Source organism: Echinops telfairi, unplaced genomic scaffold (assembly GCF_000313985.2).
Source record: "Echinops telfairi isolate 266 unplaced genomic scaffold, ASM31398v2 ScPeMD7_60;HRSCAF=208, whole genome shotgun sequence".
NCBI lineage: Eukaryota > Metazoa > Chordata > Mammalia > Afrosoricida > Tenrecidae > Echinops > Echinops telfairi.
Window position 1 is genome coordinate 364,590 of NW_022103958.1, and position 22,679 is coordinate 387,268.

The window sequence follows — 22,679 nt, forward strand, 5'->3', positions numbered from 1 at the left end:
GGTGCATAAGCAAATGTGGTGAAGAAAGCTGATGGTGCCCTTTTCTCTGTTTTTCACTAAATAGTGGAGCAGCATCATGGCCTTGGTCTTATACACTGCACTTTGCATCTTGACCATCGACAATAACCTTGGGTTGCCAGAGTAGGTGGGGAACTTTTCCTGTTTGTTTTTTGGTTCCTGTTTTCACTACCCTACTGCAGGCCACATACTAAACAAAGAGGCAGGGCTAATACCACTAAGCGGAGCATCAAAGCTTGTCCAAAGGCTCCCAGAATCAAACTCAACCATTTTCAAACAGCAGAACATTGCTGGGCCTTTATAAAAACGCAAGACAAGCACTAGAGGAACTCGACAGTGATAGTGCCCACACTTTCTTGTGCCCTTGGGCTGTAACAGCTGCTACAAGGTCACACCCAGTGCTAAAGAAGTTGACAGTGCTCTGAGTTTACGAGGAATAGCTTAGGAATCTTTAATTTCTTCTATTTCTTTCATTTCTTCTTATTTTTACCTGCTCACTCTGGCTTGGAATCCTTTTCTTTGTTCCTTTTGTGTGCGTATGTATGTACATATGTTTGTTGACTTGCCCCCTCATGAGGTAACCACTCTTGTACCTGTAAATGCAACACCTAGTGTACAAAGACCTACACAGACTAAAGTACCTCCTCACCACCAACAAAAAAAGCAACTTAAAAGCATCATAATGTCTCAGAAATAACAGATGATTACAGTTTATATAAAGATACAATGTAGGATAGATGGTGTGTTAGTCAGGGTGGACTAGAGAAACAAATTCATGGACACTCATATGTGTGTAAGAAAGTGCTTTATATACAAGAGCAATTGAATATTGAGAAAACATCCCCACCCAGTTAAGGTCAAGTCCATAAGTCCGATATTAGCCCATTTGTATGATACCAATGTATAAATTCATCTTCAGACTCATGTATAACATGCAATGATGCTGAATGCAGAATGATCACAGACAAGTGGGTAGAAAGTCTTGTGGATCCAGTGGTGGTAGGAGCATCTCAGCATGGGCACTGGTCTCCACGTGGCTCCTCCAGCTCCCAGGGTTCTGGCTGCATCTGTTTAGTTCCATCAGGCTCATTTTGAGTAATATCTCACAGGGAGTGAGCAAGTTTCCCACCTCCAGTGAGCTATTTATCTCCATAACACCTCCAAATGAGGTCATCAAGCTGCAAAATGATTGGCAGACTAACCTCCACCAATTCACCCTTAAATCTCAAATTGACAACAGATTAAGTAACAGATCACCTCTTGCCAATCGATACTTTTTCTTTCAATTTGACATTTTCACACAACTCTTTATGCATATATAATTTTCAAACAAACAATAAGAAAGTCATATCTATACCTAACAGGATAAAACTAAAATGCACACAATTCAATATAGGTCAAAGCCTTATTTAAACATAGCATTCGATAAGTGAAAAAAACATATGTATCCTATGTCTATTAATTTCAGTTAAGTAACACCTATACCTTGATCCTATGAATATATTCCTCTGAATATATTCCAACTATGAAAGTTTATGAGCCCACCATTTCATGTCTTTATCTCCGCAATTTGACAGATCCAATTTCTATTCTGTCCACTTAAATCAGTGCAGTGCTCTGAGTAGAAAATCATATTTTTAGATATGAAGAATCTTCATTCCAGCTGCAACCTTGTGAGTCTGCATCCATAAACAAAGTCAAATCAGGACTGGCCATCCACAATATCTGCAGCAATATGCACTAGTTCACAGGCTATCTTTACTGTATCTGGTTTGGTTCTGATCAACTCAGTGTGGGCTGCTTCACTTAGCCTCATCAGAGTACCCATTGGTCACCATGCCTTTAGACCATGGACCCATCACAAATTCTCAACGATTTTAACACCCTTGGGCTATGTCATGAAATTTAGACCAGTCAACTTGCTCTCATCCTCTCCTCTAGTTCCTATAAACCAGGTCCAGAGTGTCAGTGGCTACACTCAACCTGTCTTTCTATTGCTGCTTTTCTCCCACTTCTAGTAGACAAGTGGATCCAGGTGGTCACCTAGTAAGCATTTCAGGCTGCCACAGACTCCCTTTAATGTCCAATCCTAGAGAGGAGATTGCCTCATGGTTCTAGACTTTTTCCAATCTCAAGCTCAAACCATTAGTTCAAAATTCAAAAACCCAAAGAGTTCCTTTGTTTGCTTCTTTGAACTCTAACATCCCCCTAGGTAAGTCTCTTTGAATGCAAATGTCTTGAATACCCCAAAGCACTGGATGGGGCATATCTTTGCAGAAAATTCTTTGCAGGTCAGTTCTTACCCATTTAATGATTCAAATTTTAATAGCTGATGGCAAGGCTTACGAACTCTTTTCTCAATTCCCCAAAATCATTTCTATCACTCATTATATCAACAGTAATAAGCAGAAGAAATCAGTAGAAACAAAGGAGAATCAGATGCTAATGTCAATTCTTAAAACTGTCAAGTTCAATCCTTATTTAGTTTATCTTAGTCCTTATGTAAACTATTCTACTGACACAAAATAAGGGATTATGCTGATATTCTGCCAGCATCAAGCCAGAGCCAGGCTTTCTGTCAGCTGTTCTGACCATCTGTCAGGCATTTAATTGAGCAATTCTGAGAAATTAAAGAGGTGATTTTGTCCCCTGAGCTCAAAATACAGATTAATCCCTTTCATTTTTGTCATTTCACACAGGAATAAGCAAAGACTAGAACCAAACAAAATAATCAAAGCTTTAACTTCCCATATTTTTTCCAAAAAACAACAAAGTAAACTGCATGGACATATCTGACTTCTGGCTAGCCAAGAAGAAACACTGCCATGAGGTAGATGTCAAACCAACATCCACACTTCATTTTTAACATTTGTTTTCCTTGTACCTCACTCCAAAAATATCATAATGTGTTAGTTTGGGTAGACTAGAGAAACAAATTCATAGACACTCATATGTGTATAGGAAAGTGCTTTGTATACAAGGGCAAATTAAATATTGAGAAAACATCACAGTCCAATTATGATCAAGTCCATAAGTCCAATATTAGCCAATATGTCTGATACCAATGTATACATTCCTCTTTAGACTCATGTGACACAAGCAATGATGCTGAATGCAGGATGATCAAGGGCCAGTGGACGGAAAGGCTTGTGAATCCAGAGTAGTAGGAACATCTCAGCACTGGCAAGGGTCTCCACACGGCTCCTCCAGCTCCCAGGGCTCAGCCTGCATCAGTGTAGCTCCATCAGGTTCATTGTGAGTAATTTCTCACAGAGAGTGAGCAAGTGTCCCACCTCCAGTGAGCTATTTATCTGCTTAGCACTTCCATATCATGTCATCAAGCTATGAACTGAATGACAGGCTACACTCTACACCTTCACTTAATTCTCAAATTGACAACAAATTATGTAACTACCACTGATAGCATTGAAAATAACCAATATGTGTTGCCAAAAGGTCTTCTTAAGGAATATAAGTAATTAGAATCATGCAATTCAAAAGTAAAAGAATGAAAATTCCTCCACATAATACAGAGCACATACACAAAACAAATGCTAAACGTTCCATTCAATGGAGAGAAACAGAAAGGATCCCCTCTTTAAGCAGGTACCAATAAGGATGGTATTTATCACCAACATAGTTGACTCTCATTTGTAGATGTCTTCTTTGCACTTGTAATTGCATCCCAAATGCTGATTAAACTTCTTGGTGGTAAAGGGAACCATTTCTTTCTCTGCTCGCATTATGTAGCATTTGTGATTGCAGTGTCTGTTACCAAAAAAATTTTTCTTGTTGGCAGTGATAACATATGACTGATATTTGGCCATGCATATCCATTGCTTTACACTCTAGTTGTGTATAAGAGAAAGTGTGTAATTCTGGTCACTGGGTCATGGGTATATGGAACAGCTTATTCAGTAATATGCACAATACGTTTGGGAAGGCTATTCTACATAGTAGATTCTACAATCTAGAAAAGATCAACAAACTCCTGAGCACATTTTATGAAGTGAACATAACACTGATCCCCACACCAGGCAGAGACAGCACAAACAAGGCTAGGGACCAATATCCTTATGAACACTGACACAGAAGTCATAAAACCATCCTGTCAATAGAAACCAACAATATATCAGAAACATTAAACACCATGATCAAGTAGGATTAATAGAAGATATGCAAGATGGTTCAACAGTAGAACAACAATCAATATATTCTGTCATATAAACAAAACAGAAGAACCACAGGGTCAATTAATACAGAAAAGTCATTTGACAATATTCAACACCCATTCCTGATAAAAACACCAAACAAAACAGAAATAGAATTAAAACTTTCCAACACATGAAAGACCATTGAAAACCCATGGACAACATCTCATTCAGTGTGGTGATCTGATATAATTTCCTTTGTGACCAGAGCCATACACGAATGCCAATTATCACCACTTGTATTCAATGCTGTGCTGGAAGACTTCATGAGAGCCATTAGGCAACAACAAATGTCAAAGCAATCAAGATTGACAAAGAAGCTGTGAAACTCTGACTGCATGCCGATGACATGATTTTATATGGGGAATACTTTAAAGACTCAACCAAAAATAATTGGAAACAATGGAAATATTGGGCCATGTAGCAGGACATAAGATTAACAGACAAAAATCAATCATATTCCTAATAAAGTGCGCTCTGAAAGTAAATCAAGAAAATAAAATTATTTACAATAGCCACACAAAAGCTGAAATACTCAGGAATAAACCTAACCTGAGAAACAAAAGACTTGTACAAAGTAAAATGTAGAAGACAGTTGAAAGAAAACAAAAGGGATTTACATAACTGTATGTGGTAGTCACATAATCTGTTGTTAATTTGAAACTTAAGAGTGGGGCCACGGAATGCAGCCTGTCAATCAGGTTGCAGCTTGATGACATCATTTGTAGGCGCTAAGGAGATAATAGCTCGCTAGAGGTGGGAAACATGCTCACTCCCTTGGAGACTCTCTACTGACAAGGCTCGCTTCCTGTGAGATATTCTTGTGCAATAGACACATGGAGCTTTGCTAGAGCTTCGGAGCTGAAGGAGCCATGTGGAGACCCCTGCCATCACTGAGATGCTTACAAACCTCTGGATCCACAAGACTTCCCACCAACTGGCCTGTTGTCTTCCTGTATTTGGCATCATTGCATGTGTTGTGTGAGTCTGAAGAGGAATTTATTGATTTGTTTTGGACATATGGGGCAATATTGAACTTATGGACTTGATCTGCACTGGGCTGGGATGTTTTCTCATTATTCAATTGCTCTTGTATATAAAGCTCTTTCTTATACACATGAGTGTCTATGAATTTGCTTCTCTAGTCTACATGGAATAGCACAATGTAAAACTACTCCATGTTGATGGATAGGAAAGATTGTGAAACATCAGTGCTCCTCCAAGGAGTCTATAAATACAATGCCACTCTTTAAAGAAATAGAAAAATGAATTGGAATTCCCAATGCAACAGATGTGAAGTGATTTTCCTGCTTCTCTACATAGAAAGGTTTCCATGTATGCATACAGAATAACTACTCAAATTGACCCAGTATTCTTTGTTATTTGTGCCTTAATTAGATTTCACAGTGTACACAAATATAATCTTTTCACAATAAATTTGTGTTGTGACACATAGTTCTACATAATTTATCAGTGTAACCTTCTCCAAATACGTTGACAACATGAATTGGAAAATACATGGATATTTTCTTGTGCTTCTCAAAATAGTTTTTAACTATGATGCTTTCAGTCAGCTATCCCTGATTAAAATTTGTATCTTCCTATGTATATTTCTTTATTCAGTTTTATTTAGAAACTAGTATCACTTTTGCAATTACTATCTGTGAGTACTTAATTAAATATTGTGTATTTAGATCTGATTAATAGAATCAGCACAAAGAACTCTAGATATCTCAGGAGGGTATTAGGCATCTAAATAAGAAATAATTCAAATTAATGCTACTATATTAAAATAATCTAACTTACATATTTTCTTAATAATAGAATAGGTTATAAGTACTATTTGTCACATTGAAATTGTGTGCTAAGACATAAATCATCCATCATAGTGTAAACACAGATACTTGATTGCAATGTTGATTTGAGTTTAGAAAAATAATCATAGCCAATTCAGAAAATCCACTATATTACTAAGCACTGGCATAAATTAACAAATAATTTATAGTTGTGATGTTCAATACATCTTCCAGGGGACAAGTATAAGCTCCCATAGAATTGTTTAAGGAAGCATTGAATTAGAAACAAGGAATCTTGAGGAGGATATAATATTTTATTTAAGATGAAAATATGAGGATTAATATGAATTTCCATGAGTAGAAGGGAAACAATCCAATAGGCATGTGCTTTATCTTTCTCTGCCCTGTAATTTTGTGGTTACATGCTGTTGAGTTGGAATCATAAGAATCCTGTAATGAAGCAAATGTAATCATATATCCTAGAAATATCATTATTAAATAACATTTGCCTATTTTATAGCATATGAATATTGGAGTACAGCATAGAGTAGAAATGATTATCACAAAATAATGAATGAGGCCAATGCATTATTAATTTAGTCAACAAGGTTACAAATAACTGTCTCCAATATTGCTTATACTGATATCTTAGGTTTAAAAAATAAAATGAAATTAAGATAGTCAAGGTTTATTTAGAAAACATTTAGCGATATGCATGCCTAATGTACTGATGCAAGGCAAAAGTGTTCTTTGAGTAAATTCTAAGCTCATTAAGAATCACATAGTAAGGAAACTTTGGAAAGACATAACATTTGACGTGAGATCTAAAATACAATAGTTCAATTCAATTTGGATGACCATAAAGTAAACACTCCATTTGCCTGTGGTTTACAATTATCATTTACTGTGGTACCAAAGAGAATGTAATTATATCGACTGGATTTATGATCAAGTAATATTTGTCTTTTTCACATCATAATAAAGCAGCATTTTATTTTGAATATCAAATACAAAGTTTGCTTTGATTTTTAAAGAGCCTGTTGAAAGCATTTTTCACTTCTCTGTTTCTTAAACTGTAAATGAAGGGATTGAGCATGGGGATGATTAATGTGTAAACCACAGAGACCATTGTGTCCGTTTCAAATGAATGCGCAGATTTAGGCTGCAGATACATAAAGAGTAGAGTCCCATAGAACACAGTCACCACTGTCAGATGGGAGCCACATGTGGAGAAAGCTTTTTTCCTGCCCTCGGCAGAATTCATTCGAATTATGGATATCAGAATAAACATGTAGGACCCAAGGAGCACCAAGAGGGAGGAAATTATATTAATTGCTGAAAATGCTATGATCAACAATTCTATTTCTCGCGCATTTGAACAGAGTAAAGGTAGCATGGGAGTATTATCACAATAGAAATGGCTAATTACATTAGAGCCACAGAAAGTCGAGGTAAAAATCTTACTGGTGCATATCAGAGTCTGAGAGGTACTGTAGAGATAGGGGATTCCCACAAGGGCATGGCAAAGTCTTGGGGACATGATGACATTGTAGAGTAGAGGTTTGCAGATGGCCACATAGCGGTCATAGGCCATGGCTGACAGGATAAAGAATTCACTGATAAGAAACAGAAGGTAAAAAGCCATTTGTGTGACACATTCATAATAGGATATGGAATTTTTATGACAAACAAGATTTATTAGCATCTTGGGATAAATGACAGTGGAATCACCAAGATCAATGAAGGCCAGGTGTCTGATGAAAAAATACATAGGTGTGTTTAGGCGGGAGTCTACCTTGGTCAAGAAGATCAGGCCTATGTTTGCAAACACTGTGATCAAGTAGATAATAAGGAAGATTCCAAAAAGGGCAAAATGCAACTCAGAGCTCCGTGTGACTCCAATGAGAATGAATTCCGTCAGTACTGTTAGATTCCTTTGGCCCATTTAGTCCAGCAACTTTTTCTGGGAAGAACAGAGGAATTAATATTAGTGGTTAGGTCTATTAGTTAAACAAATTAAACTAGTTGTAGACAGAATGGGGACTTTTTCTTCATACTTCAGGATGGAAAAGCAATCCCTGAATCTGATTTTATTTAGCACAAGCTGTAGAAGAACCTCCTTCTCAAAATTGTAGGATCCTCCCTGGTGCATGGTGGGTGGTGAGTAGGGTCGCTAACCCCACGGCCAGCAGTCTGAAACCACGTGTCACTGCAGGTGAAAGACCACACTTTCATATCCCATTAACAGTTACAGTCTTGCAAACCCACAGGGGCAGTTCTACCATGTCTGTTGGGTTACTGTGGATTGGACCTGACTTGGTGGCAGTGAGTTTGTTTGTTTTTAATGAAATATGCTATTCATTATTGTGATGTTGATTATACTTCCAATGTGAGCCATATACATTTTTAAGAATACCATATTGCTAATTTAGAGGTAATACCTCGTATACCTCCACACTGGGATACTTACTTTTTCTTGCTTCTTTCTGTTTCTGAGAAATTTGGGGGGATTTTCATATTCTTGAAATGGTAGACAGATATAATGTGAAGTTTGTGAAGCTTATATTTGGCTTTCTCATTTTCATGAGCCCTTTCTGCAGCCACATAATGATAAACCTTTATCCATGGAGTCCATGCCAACCCATAATAACTGTGTAATATGTAGAAGTATTGTCCCTTACAGTTTCCAGGATTCCCAATCTTTATGGAAACAGACTACCACATCTTTCTCTCATGGTGGAAGAAATCACTAGCCATTTGGGTAACAGTCAATGCTGAACCACAACATCACTAAGATGCCTCATGCAGTTGTTTATCGGATAAAAAACCTAACTCACTGCCATCAAGTCAATTCTGAATCGCAGCAACCCTATAGGACAGGGTAGTGCTGCTCCTGTGGGTTTCTGAGACAGTAACTCTATACAGGATTAGAAAGCCCACTTTTCTCCCTCAGAGTACCAGGTGGTTTCAAACTGTGGACCTTATGGATTACAGCCCTGTAGATAACCACTATGCAACCAGGGTTCCTCTTTTGTCTGATAAAATCAGGGTAAGTAACACATTTCATCCCTGATCAACTAGTATTGCTCCACCTATTCCATTATGTCTTAATTTCCATTGCACCAACCTAATGCCATGTGGGATGAGAGAGCTTACAAACATTTTGAATTAAGAAGGAATTGACCAACACCGGCTCATGGCCCTGAAGGGAGGTGTCACCATTCTGGGGACAGAGGAGGAGGCGGCTCAAGAGTGTCAGCTGCTGATGGCATCTCAGGATCAGAGTCATCGCTAGCGCACCTCTTCTACTCCAGAACCTACCCCGCCCCAGATACACAATGACATCCTTTCAAGAAGTCCCATTGCAGACATCCAAGTTTGCACATGTCATCTTTCAAAATGTGGCCAAGAGCTATCTTCTTAATGTTCATCTGGAATGTCATTACACCTTAACTCCATATATCCATCTCCATCCGAAAGATTGGATTGGTATAGTCAAGGTTGGATGAAGAACAGCTCATGGTTATTATACATTTTTGTGGTCCCCTCTGCCTGAACATTATGTAGGAGGATCAACAGTTCATAGTGTTCTCACATTTCAAGGGCATTATCTAACAAATGATGATGGCGAATTGTATCAGCTGTGTTACGTTACACACAAGGGTGAAATTCGTGGAGTGAGTACTCCTTTCCAGTTTCAAGCTGCTTCTCCAGTTGAAGAATTGCTTCCTCTGGAAGATGAAGGGAATTCTGACATGTTGGTGGTGACCACACAAGCTGGCCTTCTCGAGTTGAAAATTGAAAAAATCATGACAGAGAAAGAAGAACTGTTAAAGTTAATTGCTGTTCTGGAGAAAGAAACAGCTCAACTTTGAGAACAAGTTGGAAGAATGGAAAGTGCACTTAATCATGAGAAAGAAAAATGTGACCAACTGCAAGCAGAGCAAGAGGGTCTTATTGAAGTATCACAAAATTTTAAAAAGGAACATGAAGGCTTTAAGAAGAAATATGATGACGCTACATCCAAAGCTGCCCGACTTGAAGAAGGTATTGCGTTGGTGACACGCAAAGCAATTGGAAAAGAAACAGAACTGCACAGCTTAGCAGACAAACTCAGGAAGGGCCAGCATGAACGAGAACAGCCTGAACGTCACTTGAAGACAGAAAAGGACGAGAAGGAAATGTATAAGGTCCATCGGAAGAACACAGAAATAGAAAATACCAAGCTTGTGTCAGAGATTCAGACTTTAAAAAATTTACATGGGAGCAAAGAAAACATGAGCACTCATTGCAAAGAAGAAATTGGTAGGCTGCAGCTCTGCTTGGCTGAAAAGGAAAATCTTCAAAGGACTATTTTGCTTACTTCGAGTAAGGAACATACATGTCTTTGAAAGGAGCAGCTTTGGAAAGCAGAGGAACAGATTCAGGCAACTCGGCAGGAAGTTGTCTTTCTGGCCAAAGAACTCAGTGATGCTGTAAATGTCCGTGATAAGACGATGGCTGCTCTACGTACTGCGCGTCTGGAAAAGGAGAAAGTCAAAAAGCAGTTGGTAGCTGCAGTGGCAGAACTTAAACTGAGTGCTGTAAAGAAAGATCGGGAAAAGTCTGATACAGTGGGGCACGAGCTGAGAAGAGAAGTGGAAGATGTGAAGCTTCACCTTCAGATGGCTCCAGATCATTAAAAAGAAAAGTTCAAGGACTGCCAGAGACTCCAAAAGCAAATCAACAGGCTTGCAGACCAGTCCGCCCATAATGGTGTTTTCCCAAAGAAAGTTGGGAGCCAGCAGAAAGTGCATGATGTCTCAATAAACACAGATCTACCTACAGCTGCTTCTACGGTAGATGTAAAACCACTCCCGTCTGCAGCTGAGACTGATTTTGAGATGATAAGAAAGGGGCAACTTTGTGAAATGACCAAAGAAATTGCAGACAAAACAGAAAAGTATAAAAAATGTAAACAACTCTTGCAGGAAGAGAAAACAAAATGTAATCGATATGCCGATGAGCTTACAAAAATGGAATCAAAATGGAAAGAACAAATGAAAATCACTGCAAGTGTGAAACTACAACTAGCTGAAGTAGAAGACAAGTATAAAGACATTAAAAGGAGTCGAGAAAACCAAGCTGAAAGGAAAATGGAAGGCCGGAGTCCCCAGAGCGCAGAGCAGAATGCTCAGGTTCCCGCCTTGCCCGGTGCACAGCCCACTCTGCAGTATGGCAATCCTAACGCAGCACAGGAAAGAAGAGACGGAGCAGATGGTGCTTTTCATCCAGAGGAAAGCCAAAGGCCACCCGGGAGAGTCCCCTCTTGGGGACTGGAAGGCAATGGTGTCTGCAGCCAGCCTGCTCCAAACCTGAGTCGACCCGATGGTTTAGAAGACCCCGAGGATGGCAAAGAAGACGAGAATGTGTCCTCTGCACCTGGTGGCCCAAGTCAGCATTTACCTGGGCCTGGCACCGGCTTTTGCTTTGATTCCAGCTTTGATGTTCACCAAAAGTGTCCTCTCTGTGAGTTAATGTTCCCCCCGAACTCTGATCAGAGCAAGTTTGAAGAACATGCTGAGAGTCACTGGGAGGGGTGCCCCACGTGCAGTGAGCAGTTCCCGCCTGACTATGACCAGCCAGGCTTCAACAGGCACGTCAAGACCCATTTTGATCAGAATGCTTTAAATTTTGACTAGTTACTTTATATTAATACAGCTTAGCAGTTGGGGGTGGGGAGATCACTTCAAGTAGACCACTTATGAGACTTCAAGGTCAGAGTCTCACCTCCCATGCACCCTCTTCCATACTTTCTAACCAAGAGCTCCTTTGCAGTTTGGTGTTTCTAAGGGCCAAGGTTAGTCTTTAGCTTCTCAATAAATATAATTTTAACTCTGTTGATCTTATCTGCTTTAAGAAAAGGTCTTGTGTATCTTTATTTATTCCCAGTTTGTGAAGTTGTACAGATAAAGGACACAAATTATTTTAATGTTACCACATCGAAATAAATATGTATAGTGTATTAAGATTATTTAGCAGAACAAGTTGACCTTCTTGATTAAGCATGACTACTAAATATTATGTAATAAGAGCCATTCCTCTGTCCCCCCCAAAAATAGAGAAGGAATTGACCTTCAATATTTTTTTTGATATTTGGTGGTTACATTTATAGGATTCAAAACCAGTGACATGTATCAAAAATAATTTTTCTGTCCTGGAAAACTTTTACCAGCTAGTATCTTCATACTCATTTATATATTTAGCATTTAATTGTTTTATTTGTACTTTTGTGTTATTTGTGCCTTTTATCAGTATGTTACACTTTTGTACTCTAAATATAACAATTACATATTCTAGATTCAAATTGATGTCCAGTCTATATTGATAATTCTATTTATTTTTACTCTTGTTGTTAGGTACTGTTGAGTCCATTTTATATCACAGTCCCTTCTCCCATGTGACAGAGTAGAACTGCCTATTGTATTTTAGGTATTGTCAGTTTTCTCAAGTATAGTCATGTCTGTGGTAGACTGCTAAATCTTTTCAAACAGCTGCTTGATGAATTCAAACTGCTAAACAAGACTCTTGTTTTTAATCTTTTTATAGAAAAAAGTATCATCAAAACCCACAGCAATTGAATTCATTCTCACTAATATCTAGGTTTATATCATTATTCAAAGATTTTGACTATTCCATTTTTTAAATTTCCTTTCATACAACCTTGATAATTGGGTATTTATGACATTGAAAATATGTACCCATTTATTATATTACTTACATCAATATTTTCCCTATAGCTGCACAATGGAAAAATTAAAGAGAATAACACACCGATTTTCTAGTATTTAAGTATTAAGTTCTTCCCCTTGTCATTGCTCATAGTTCTATGAAGAAACCCCATAAGCAAAGTGGAAATCCCTGAATGTACTTGTGCCGGTCCTGTAGTCCAACCCACTTGGGTGCCCTTTGAACGTCCTCTCACATTCAGTGGGTCGCTGCTTCTATAAAGATCAGAGTTTTGAAAATCCAAGGGGCAATTCTTCTATACCCTATGAATCAGAATTGACTCTACAGCAACGGTTTGGTTTTTGGTTTTTAATTAGTATTTTATTTTTTCACATGGAGAGTACTTTTGATAATATTAAAATCCCAAACCAGAAAACAACAAACTCCATCCATTATGTAGTTATGAGCTCCTAGTGACTCTATGGAATGAGGTAGAACTGCCTTGTGAGTTTCTGAGACTGTAACAGATTACTGCAGTAGAAAACCCCATCTCTCTTCCATGCAGGGGCTAGTGGTTTCAACATGTGGACCTTACATATCACAGCCCAGTGCATAACCACGATGATACCAGGGTTAGAACACTGCAAAATGTGCTTTTTCTGTTGGCACAGTAGATGTAGTTCAAAATGTTCATTGGCATACAATACTGAGAGTATTATTGGGGTATAATGGAATATTAAGTTTTATCCTGCACAACTTTCAAGTGGGAACTCTCAGGAGTCACCAACAATCTTCACACTTAGAGCTTTGGGTCCAGCAGTTTCTTGCTGAGGATGGTTTTTGGTCATTTTTATCTGAAATTTGCTAATCCTGGAATTATTATAGGGTTCCATTGTAGGATAGACTTACTTATGGATTGATTACAGGAAATCATAACCCAATAGCAATCTTGTCACTTTGACATCTTTAGTGATTTCCTAAGTATCATTCTAACACATAGTAAGTCAACCTCTATTTCCATTGTCAGTCACTAATTCTTCACTTAAGTTCTTAATTTTGTGAAATTTTCTTTTGTAGAGAAGAGTATGAATTGTTTCTTCTGGACATCTTAATTTATAAATTTGAAAAAGCTCTATTTAAAGTAGACAGGAAACAGAAGTAGTTAGACATGGTGATAATAGCTAGGATTTATTCTGCTTCAGCACATTCTCCACACTTCTGTAACTTTTAGAAAGCACAAAAAATGTTTGTCAGTCTACTCAGTTTCTAGTGCCTATTTTGAAAACTAAGACTTATTCATAGGCAATGCAGTAATTGCAGGACACAACCTACAAATCATAAAGACAATAGCAATGCAAACAACAAAAACATGACTTTTATTGCCAATGATATTCTTAAAATTGTCTCCAGTTTATCTAGTATTTCATAGTTCATGTGTAAACTAAATTCATTTCTAAGTAAATAATCATATACAGAGATAATTTATTTTTAATCAAAATTGCATAAGACTTACACAAATAAATACAATACAAATGTACCAGATGGCCTGGCAGTCCTGTCTTTAATAAATTTATTTGAGTGAGATTAGTGATAAGGTTATCCTACATTACCACTCTCTCTTTACTTTTAGTATCTACATGCCACACGCAACTTATACAAATGAAATAGATTTGGGGACATGCTCAAATGATCAAATAATGAAAAGAATGTCCTGAAAACACCCTAACCACACAGGGAACCCCATTCAATAAAATGGATACCTGAAGGGATTTGTTAGGAATGGGTCTATGAATGTCTACACACAAATGCCATAAGTTAAGGGAAATTACCAGGATCCTGTTGACCATCAGAATGAAGACAATTCTTACCAGTCCTCCTTAAATAAAGAAAATGGATTCTCTTCTCCCAAAGTATTGCTTCTTTTCATTTGGTAGGAAGAATTTATGGTTGTTCTCCTTTGTGATGCTCCCTGAGGAAGTAGGTTGTAATCTGCTGATTATGTAAAATTATGTAATTTGCTGATTATGTAACATTTTAAATGTGCCCGATGTGCCTGCTAATTATCTTGGACACCCATCCTATTTCCCATTGGAACAGAATTTGAAGGGAAGGAAGAAAACAGCATAAATTATATGTGCAGTCCCATGGAGACAGAAATGACGTAAATGAACACACTTATAGTCACTGATGAACGTTTCATCAGAAAAGAAAAGAGAAAAATCCCAAGGCAATTCCAGTACAATGAAAATGTTTGCAAAGTCAAGATGAAATATTATGGCTATGTATGATTTGTAGTCATCATTTGAATGATACATTTTCAAGAAATACCTAGCAAACAAGGTTGTATATATCGCTTAACCCAAAATGTATATTCTGAGTACACAGAGCTCAGAAAAAAACAATGTAGTTTACCTTTAGTCACACAATTAATGATTATTGAAATTAATAATGGATCTAATCTTTAAATTGTATTTAAATTACATATATATCCATGGTAGAAATAAATCATCATGCATTTGTTTGTTTAATATTTTGGAAATTGGTGAGAGTTTACATAGCAGGTCAATATCCCACTTAACCTTTTATAAATTTGGTTTCATCCCATGGAGTGTAATTGTCGTAGAGTAACTTCACTTATCCCATATCCTCCTTGTGCTTCTCACTTTCATTCCTTCTTTCCTAATCCCATCTGTGTTAGTCTGGGTAGACTAGAGAAACAAAATTCATAAACACTCATATTTTACAAAAGGTAGTTTTATATAAAGGGTAATTGTATATTGAGCATCCCAACCATTCCAGTCCAAGCTCATAAGGCCGACATTAGCCTGTATGTCCCACATTGATCTACAACGTCCTCCTCAAACTCACAAAACACATGCAAGGATGCAGACTGCAGGAGGAAAGTCTCATCAGTGAGTGTGTAAGCATCTCAGCGTTGCCAGGGAACTCCACACGGCTGCTCCAGCACCCAGGGCTGCATCAGGGTAGGTCCATGTGGCTTCTCCTTAGGGATGTCTCTCAGGAAGTGAGCCTTGCAAGCTGAGGCAGAGAACTGGCTAAGGCAGCCAGCCACAACTGGTCTGACCATCAGAGACCTGAGAATTAGATGTGTGAGGCTCACAGAGCCATTTATCTGTCTGCTGATGAGAGCATTATAGAACTCCCTTGCAAGATGGTGAATTACTTTGCAAGACATTGAGCAACGTTATAAAAAGCAACAAAAGAAACTCCACTTTTATGAAGAAATAAAAGTGACACTTAGGCCTGACCCAAAGTCGAGCCACTCCCAAGAGGGCCCTAGAATCTGAGCCACTCCCAAGGGGGCCCAGAAACTGCCCAGAGATGGTCCGAAGAACCACCCCACACAGAAAGTCTGGAGAACCCTGATAAGAACGTCAAGGAGCCAGCCAAACTGCCTGTTTAAACCCTGGGAAAGACCCTGACTTTTCAGAGAGCTGGGAACCAAGAAGACATCTACTCCTGCTCTCTCCAACTCTACCGGGGTGAGTACACCGATGAAGGCAATGTTTATGGGAACTATGATGCTAGGATGTTGTGTGTTGTGTGCTGCCCTTATACTCTTATATTTACCCTGGCATTCTTATACTTAGTAGTTTGAGTTAATTTTAAGATTATTAGATTGTTTGTTGTGTGTTTGCTGTTAATAAACAGAGCATTCGAAAATGTCAAAGAGTGTTAAGTAATTATTGATGGCGCTGCTCACGACATAATTAAGGAGTCCCAGTTGTAATTCGAACTAGCTATCAAACCTCTCCAGACTGAGACTCAGGGGACGTGACACACCGAGGGAAGGGGTCTCTGAGACTGAAAAGTGGTTACATTCCATCCATTTGATGACTGATTCCAGTGGCACCCAACCTGGGAAGCGATACCCAAACTGAGCAGAGGCCACCCCAGGCACAGAGGACCAGCAAACTCATATGGAAACATAGGGTCCACGAAAAGTCGCGCTGCTCATGATGAAAAGAGGCACTGATGGCGGGGGTTATATGCCAATCCTAGTACTAAGAGGAGCTAGAAATAACTATTTTTTCCTAAAAGGGGTGCGACAATAAGGGCAGTTTCTCATGCCTGTGTGTATGGACCCAGTCAATGAGGTACAAAATAGAAGCCAAAATTCATTACTATTACTATATGATTAGACGGATGCTACCAAACAATCTAATACTATTATATCATTATTTGAGGAAATTACAGAATTGTTTGTGGACCCAAAACTTATACAACCATGTTTTCCATGTTTAAAAAAGAAAAACCTCAGGACCTGCCTCTCTGCAGCCTGTGGGGTGAAGTAAGGCAGGCTGTGAAAGATAAGAAGCTTACAAACCCAGAACTTTGGAAATAGATTTAAGGAACCCTAGAAATGTAAAACCAGTTATTTAAAGAGCCAAACCTATGGAAGTCCCATCCATTTTACTATAAGCATGTGGCCAACTCCACAATGACTTACCTAAAGAAAAGACCCTAGTCACCCAGCACTTACAAAAGCTGAGCCTTAGTGATAATAACCCATTTAAAGACTCCATCCCTGTGGAAACCAAAGAATGTAACCCAAGCACTGTCACAAAAGTGAAGAAAAACCTAGACTGCTGGGGAAATCCAACCAGACAAGAAGAGAGGCTCACAGAAGTGTCAGAATACACCAGACAAGATTATGTCAATATGAGACAGGATTTAGCCCAGAAAGGAAAAACAGACATAGGCTGGCTAGTCACCTTTTTGGACAAAGGAGGAAGCACAATACAGCTTTCTGGATGAGACTTATTGAATATTATTTTCATTTGTGAGAATCATGAGGTACAAGACACCTTGAAGAAATATTGTGGAAGCCACTTGCAGGATGTGGGTTCACTATGTTTCTGGGTGAGTCTAGCCTACCATATGGTAGAGCTCTACATAGATGTATCACGGTATTCCAAGAAATTAAGGTGACATACTCCCAAGGAAGGGACACAGGTGCTAAGAAAGTTGCTTGGGCACTGCTTAAAATGATGTATGACAATACCTTACAAACTCCCACAGCGACTCCTGCCGATGAAGACATTGAATGGGGCTTTCTCACAGGTGCACCTGAGAACTTAAAATTAATCTATGCTTCTGCCTTGCAAGGATGCAGAACAGTGGGAGAAATGATGAGAATGCTGTAGCTATAAAAAGACCTATGTCTAAGACAGCCAAAACTTTCATTTTTGGCACAAATAACAAACCCACTGGTGGTAATTCAGAGGGGTTTTCCTCAGAAAACTCCACAATTTAAGCCCATATATAATACACAGCCCCCACATAGACCTCCCAATTTGGAAATGGGCCTGGGACCTACAATAATTCTAGGAAGCCCTCACCTCTAAAAAAATTCTAGGAAAGCCCCCAGTGAAAACCCTGGGGAAACAAGCGGCCAGGGGGTGAATGGACTCAAGTGTTCTGAACTGGCCAATCAGCACCCTGGAGATCCCCAAATCCAAATCATCAGGGTTATGGGTCAGACCAGCAACCACAGAGATAAAGTGGGCTTTATGAGATAACAAAATCTACCTGGGAAACAAGCCCTGTATAAACTGGGTATTTCCAGACAATAGAACATACACAAACTTAAATTATATATGGGGGGAAATAATATTTGGATAAATTTCTCGTTGACACAGGCTCCCAAATCAGTACAATCAATAGGAGAGTCCAGGGAAATACACAGGTGGATATTAGAGGAATTACAGGAAATGTAATATTTTGTTATATAACAGACACGATCTGGAGAATAAATAACAAAGACATAAAAGGACAAAGCGCTGGAGGCATAGGGTTATCAAATATTGTAGGAATGGATATTATACCTAAAATATTTTCAGTATAGATTAAAAACAAAAAGATTAAACAAGTTATAATCATGTTAAAGAAGCAAAATCCACCCTTGTTGTAATCCCAAAGCCCCAAGGCTTAGTCTGGTTCAAATAGTACCCATTAAAGGGGGCCACAGTGAGATCACACAGAAAATTAAAGATTTAGAAAAAGAAGGAATATTAAAACAACATACCACATTCAAATATAATTATCCAGTTCGCCAGTTAGGAAACCAAATGGACAATATGACTAAGTATAGGCTATCGACAATTTAATGAAATATCACCTAAAATTATAAGTAATCAAGCTGATTCATTGGAAATTATAAATTTATTGTCAGCAGAAAAGAATAAATATTATGCAGCTATAGACATGTGTGATATATTCTTTGCCATACCCCTAGCATAGGAATGCCAGAAAGACACCTCCTTCACTTGGGAAGGCAAACATTACAGATTTTTAAGATTACCACAGGGATATTTCAACATCCCGGTAACAGCCCACATCATACTAGCCTCTCACATACTGAAATTAAAAAATGACTCAAAACTATATCCCTATATAGATTACATATTACTGACCAACGAACACTTAAAAGACCTAAAGGAAGATCTAACACGGTTAGTTAACAGTCTAAGAAACAAAGAAATGAATGAAAATAAAATACAAAAATTCAGACATGAGTGTGAAGTTTTTAAGTAGTGAATAGAGCAATACGGGACACAAGGTATCTGACAAAATTTTAGAATAAATGGACACTATACATGAGCCAAAGAACAAAAAGGATGCCCAGAAATTAATAGGAATATTTGGATATTGGAAAACACATATTCCCTGTTTACAATGGCTATTGAGACCAATGTATAAAGTCATAAGAAAAAGTGAGGATTTTCTTTGGGGAACACAACGAAGAGAGGCTTTGAGACATAAAACAATACATCAGAACTTATCAAAAGTTAGAAAGACTGGTAAGCAATACAAATTAAGAATAGATATCAAAAAGAATGATGAAATGCCATATGGGAGATATTAAAAAAATCACCTGGAGATGAAAATTCTATACCATGTGGATTTATACTCAGAGATTCCCATATTCTAGAACAAGATATAATTTAATAGAACAAGTCATATAGGCTGCCTATACAGCCACCCAACAGGCTGAACCTTGAATCAAGATCAGGAGTGTGTGCTTAGGACACACATACCCATTGCAAAAACAATTTACCTTATCCTCAAACATATGAAGGGAGTTAGTCTAGACCCCAAACAGATTGCTTGGAGATGGAATCTCCAACACACTATGAAGAATGCAGGAACTTCAAGTACGATCCTTGAAACCTTGGCAGAATTCAAAGGAGAGCCCCCTATTAAAGACAGGAGAACCAGAACATCCCGGCCCAAACATTGGGCAAAGCGGTCCTGAGTCTTCCCCTGAACTCACAAATGCTTGCTTCACAGATGGATCCTCCATCCTGCGAAATCACGAGACACTATGGAAGGCAGCAGTGATCAGGGTGAAGGACAACAAACTCTTAATCAAAGAGAGTAAGACTAAATCAGGACAACATGCTGAACTAATAGCAGTTAAATTAGCAATAACACAAAGCATAAAAGAAAATCAAAATACAATCCATATATTTTCAGAGTCTTGGGCCATTGCTTATGGCATTGCCCTTTGGTCAGGAAAATGGGCTGTTAGAAATTTTAAAATCAACGGCCAAGACACTTGGAGTAGAGAAATATGGGAAAAAATATGATTTGAAAGACAAAATAACTATTAAAATTCCCCATGTGTTTCCCCATCAGAAAAAGAGAAGACAGGTTGATGAATGGAATAATAAGGCACACCAGCCATAAAAAATCTCATTGGTTATGAGAGGGAAGATATATATCCACTCCAAAGGCAAGCCCCCAGAACTAATTAAACGTGAGGAGAGAGAATACAGGACACTAGGAACACCGAAAGTGACACCCAGGAAGGAAGAGACACCATTAGGGGAATCCCTGATTGACATATTAAGCATACATGGAGTTTGGGACATGCAGGGACACATGCAGTATACAACTGGATAATGGAAAGAAATTCGAGGGTCACTTGGCACGAGGTAAAGGAAGCTATAAGTAGATGCCTAACATGCAAGGATAAGATATCAAAACTTCCCAGGAGATGAGGATACATAAAGGAAGAGACCAGGTTTAATAAACGCTTATAGATAGACGACATAGACCACTTATATTTTTGGAAAATCAATACATTTGTGTAATTATAGATAAACTCACTTCTTTAGTAATGCTAAACCCATGGAAACCCTGATGGTACAGATGACAAGGAGATCATTAGATCACTGGTGCGCCGCTTACGGACCACCGGTGAATGTGCAATCCGATCAGGGATCCCATTTTAAAAATAGAATAATAAGAGAATGGACACTGAATTGGGATGTACAAAGGACGAATCACCTAACCTATAATCCATAAGCGGAGGGCCTTATATAAAGGATTAATGGTTTAATAAAAGAAAAATTAAAAATTCAGAAAATAAAAAATAAGGGACAACTGTGTGATCTCATGGCTAGAAGCATTAGCACTTCCCCCAGAACTAATAGGCCCTCACCTCTGGATAAAATGTTCACCAAACCACAGGACATTTCACTATCCTTTGCAGAAATCAAACATAAAATTATACCATACAAGGTATGGATAATGAATAGAAATAACAAAGATATTATAAAGGGTGAAATGCTAGCTCAGAATGATAATAGTACAGTATGGACCATAAGTGATAAAGGAAGCCTAAATTTAAATTTATGGAAGCAGGTTTTCCCTGGAGAGTAATATACTTTTCTTTTTTGCACACAGTGCCCAGGGAAATATTTTTAATACTTACTCCCATCAGCATACTAGTGGCCTTAACCCTAGCCTGCTGGGAGCATTACACATCCGCATATACTGTGCTCATAGTCCCACTAATTTACTATGCGCTTTCTGAGGTGGTTGTCCTCACCCTGGGGATCCTGTTTGCACTCCTTTGGGTCCTGCCGCTCACCGGGCACGGGACCATTTGCCACAGCCAAAAGGGTCTGAACGAAACCACCCCAGACTGTCTCCCAATTACCAATTATGCCATTTGCATCATCGATACCTGGCTGACATCTTACAACTGAGACCCTTGGATAATGTCCGATCCTGGATTCATGTAGGCCACCATTTTGGGAGCTAGGATCCCCCAGAACAGAGCATCGACTTGGAAAGTGTTGGAACTCACCTTCTGCGGGAGCTGGACAAACTGCTACACCATATACAGCTTCTCACCACAGTATCTACTAGTGGCCTTTTTAATATTCACCTGGAACATCTTCTTTGCCATTTGGCTGACTAGATAAAGATCAACAATGTTTTGAGATATATCCCATCGACCCACCTGCTAACCTGGCACGCCCACATCACTAAACCTTTAATATTGCACCTCCAAAGAATTCAACAACAATCCCAAGTGCATGCCCTCCAAGGATCTGATGATGGTCCCTCCACATCTTCCTGGATTGAAGATTTTGATTCCATTGACTTTGATGACGTCCTACGTTGTTATGAGTCCAGGGATAACTCAGAAGGCCCTGGACCCAACCCCAAGAGACAACGTATATAAAACATCTATGAGGCTTATAATGTCCTCCGAGGACTCTGACGACACCAGCAAAATAATAGTCTACAATGAGGATGTCTTCTCTAAAACCTTAGCCATCGTGGATATTGATTAGGATAATGAAGACATTGAGCCTCTAAAGTTGTGTATGTTGTCAATGGGGAAAGAATGGTGCCATCACTCACTGTACTGTGGAGATATAGACTACATAGATACTATAATGTCCCAAAGTATAAGAACTTCTCCACACAAGATTGTCAAATGGACTTAAATAAATGTAGTTTACCACATTCTTGCAACATGAACTTAATGTTCAGAAATTTTACCAAAAAATGCCAAGCTTATGTGTCCCATACCTCTTATATCACCGTGTTGTTTAATGACAGCTACATAAAATTTGAAGTTTCCCGGACATTCGTCTAAATTTTATCCAAAGCTGATGGTGCC

The 22,679-nt window shown here is 38.6% G+C and overlaps 2 protein-coding genes across 2 annotated transcripts; one reads left to right on the plus strand and one right to left on the minus strand.

Moving 5' to 3' along the window:
- Positions 1–7,028: 7,028 nt before the first annotated feature.
- Positions 7,029–7,982, minus strand: LOC101642994 (olfactory receptor 8K5-like). The gene has a single exon (XM_004708524.2). The coding sequence runs from the start codon at positions 7,968–7,970 to the stop codon at positions 7,029–7,031; it is 942 nt and encodes a 313-aa protein (XP_004708581.1). The 5' UTR covers positions 7,971–7,982.
- Positions 7,983–9,351: 1,369 nt separating this feature from the next.
- LOC101663728 (tax1-binding protein 1-like) lies at positions 9,352–11,706 on the plus strand. Its single transcript, XM_045291061.1, is given in 1 exon segment — positions 9,352–11,706. A coding segment is annotated over 1 exon segment (2,343 nt). The 5' UTR covers positions 9,352–9,363.
- The last annotated feature ends 10,973 nt before the right edge of the window (positions 11,707–22,679 follow it).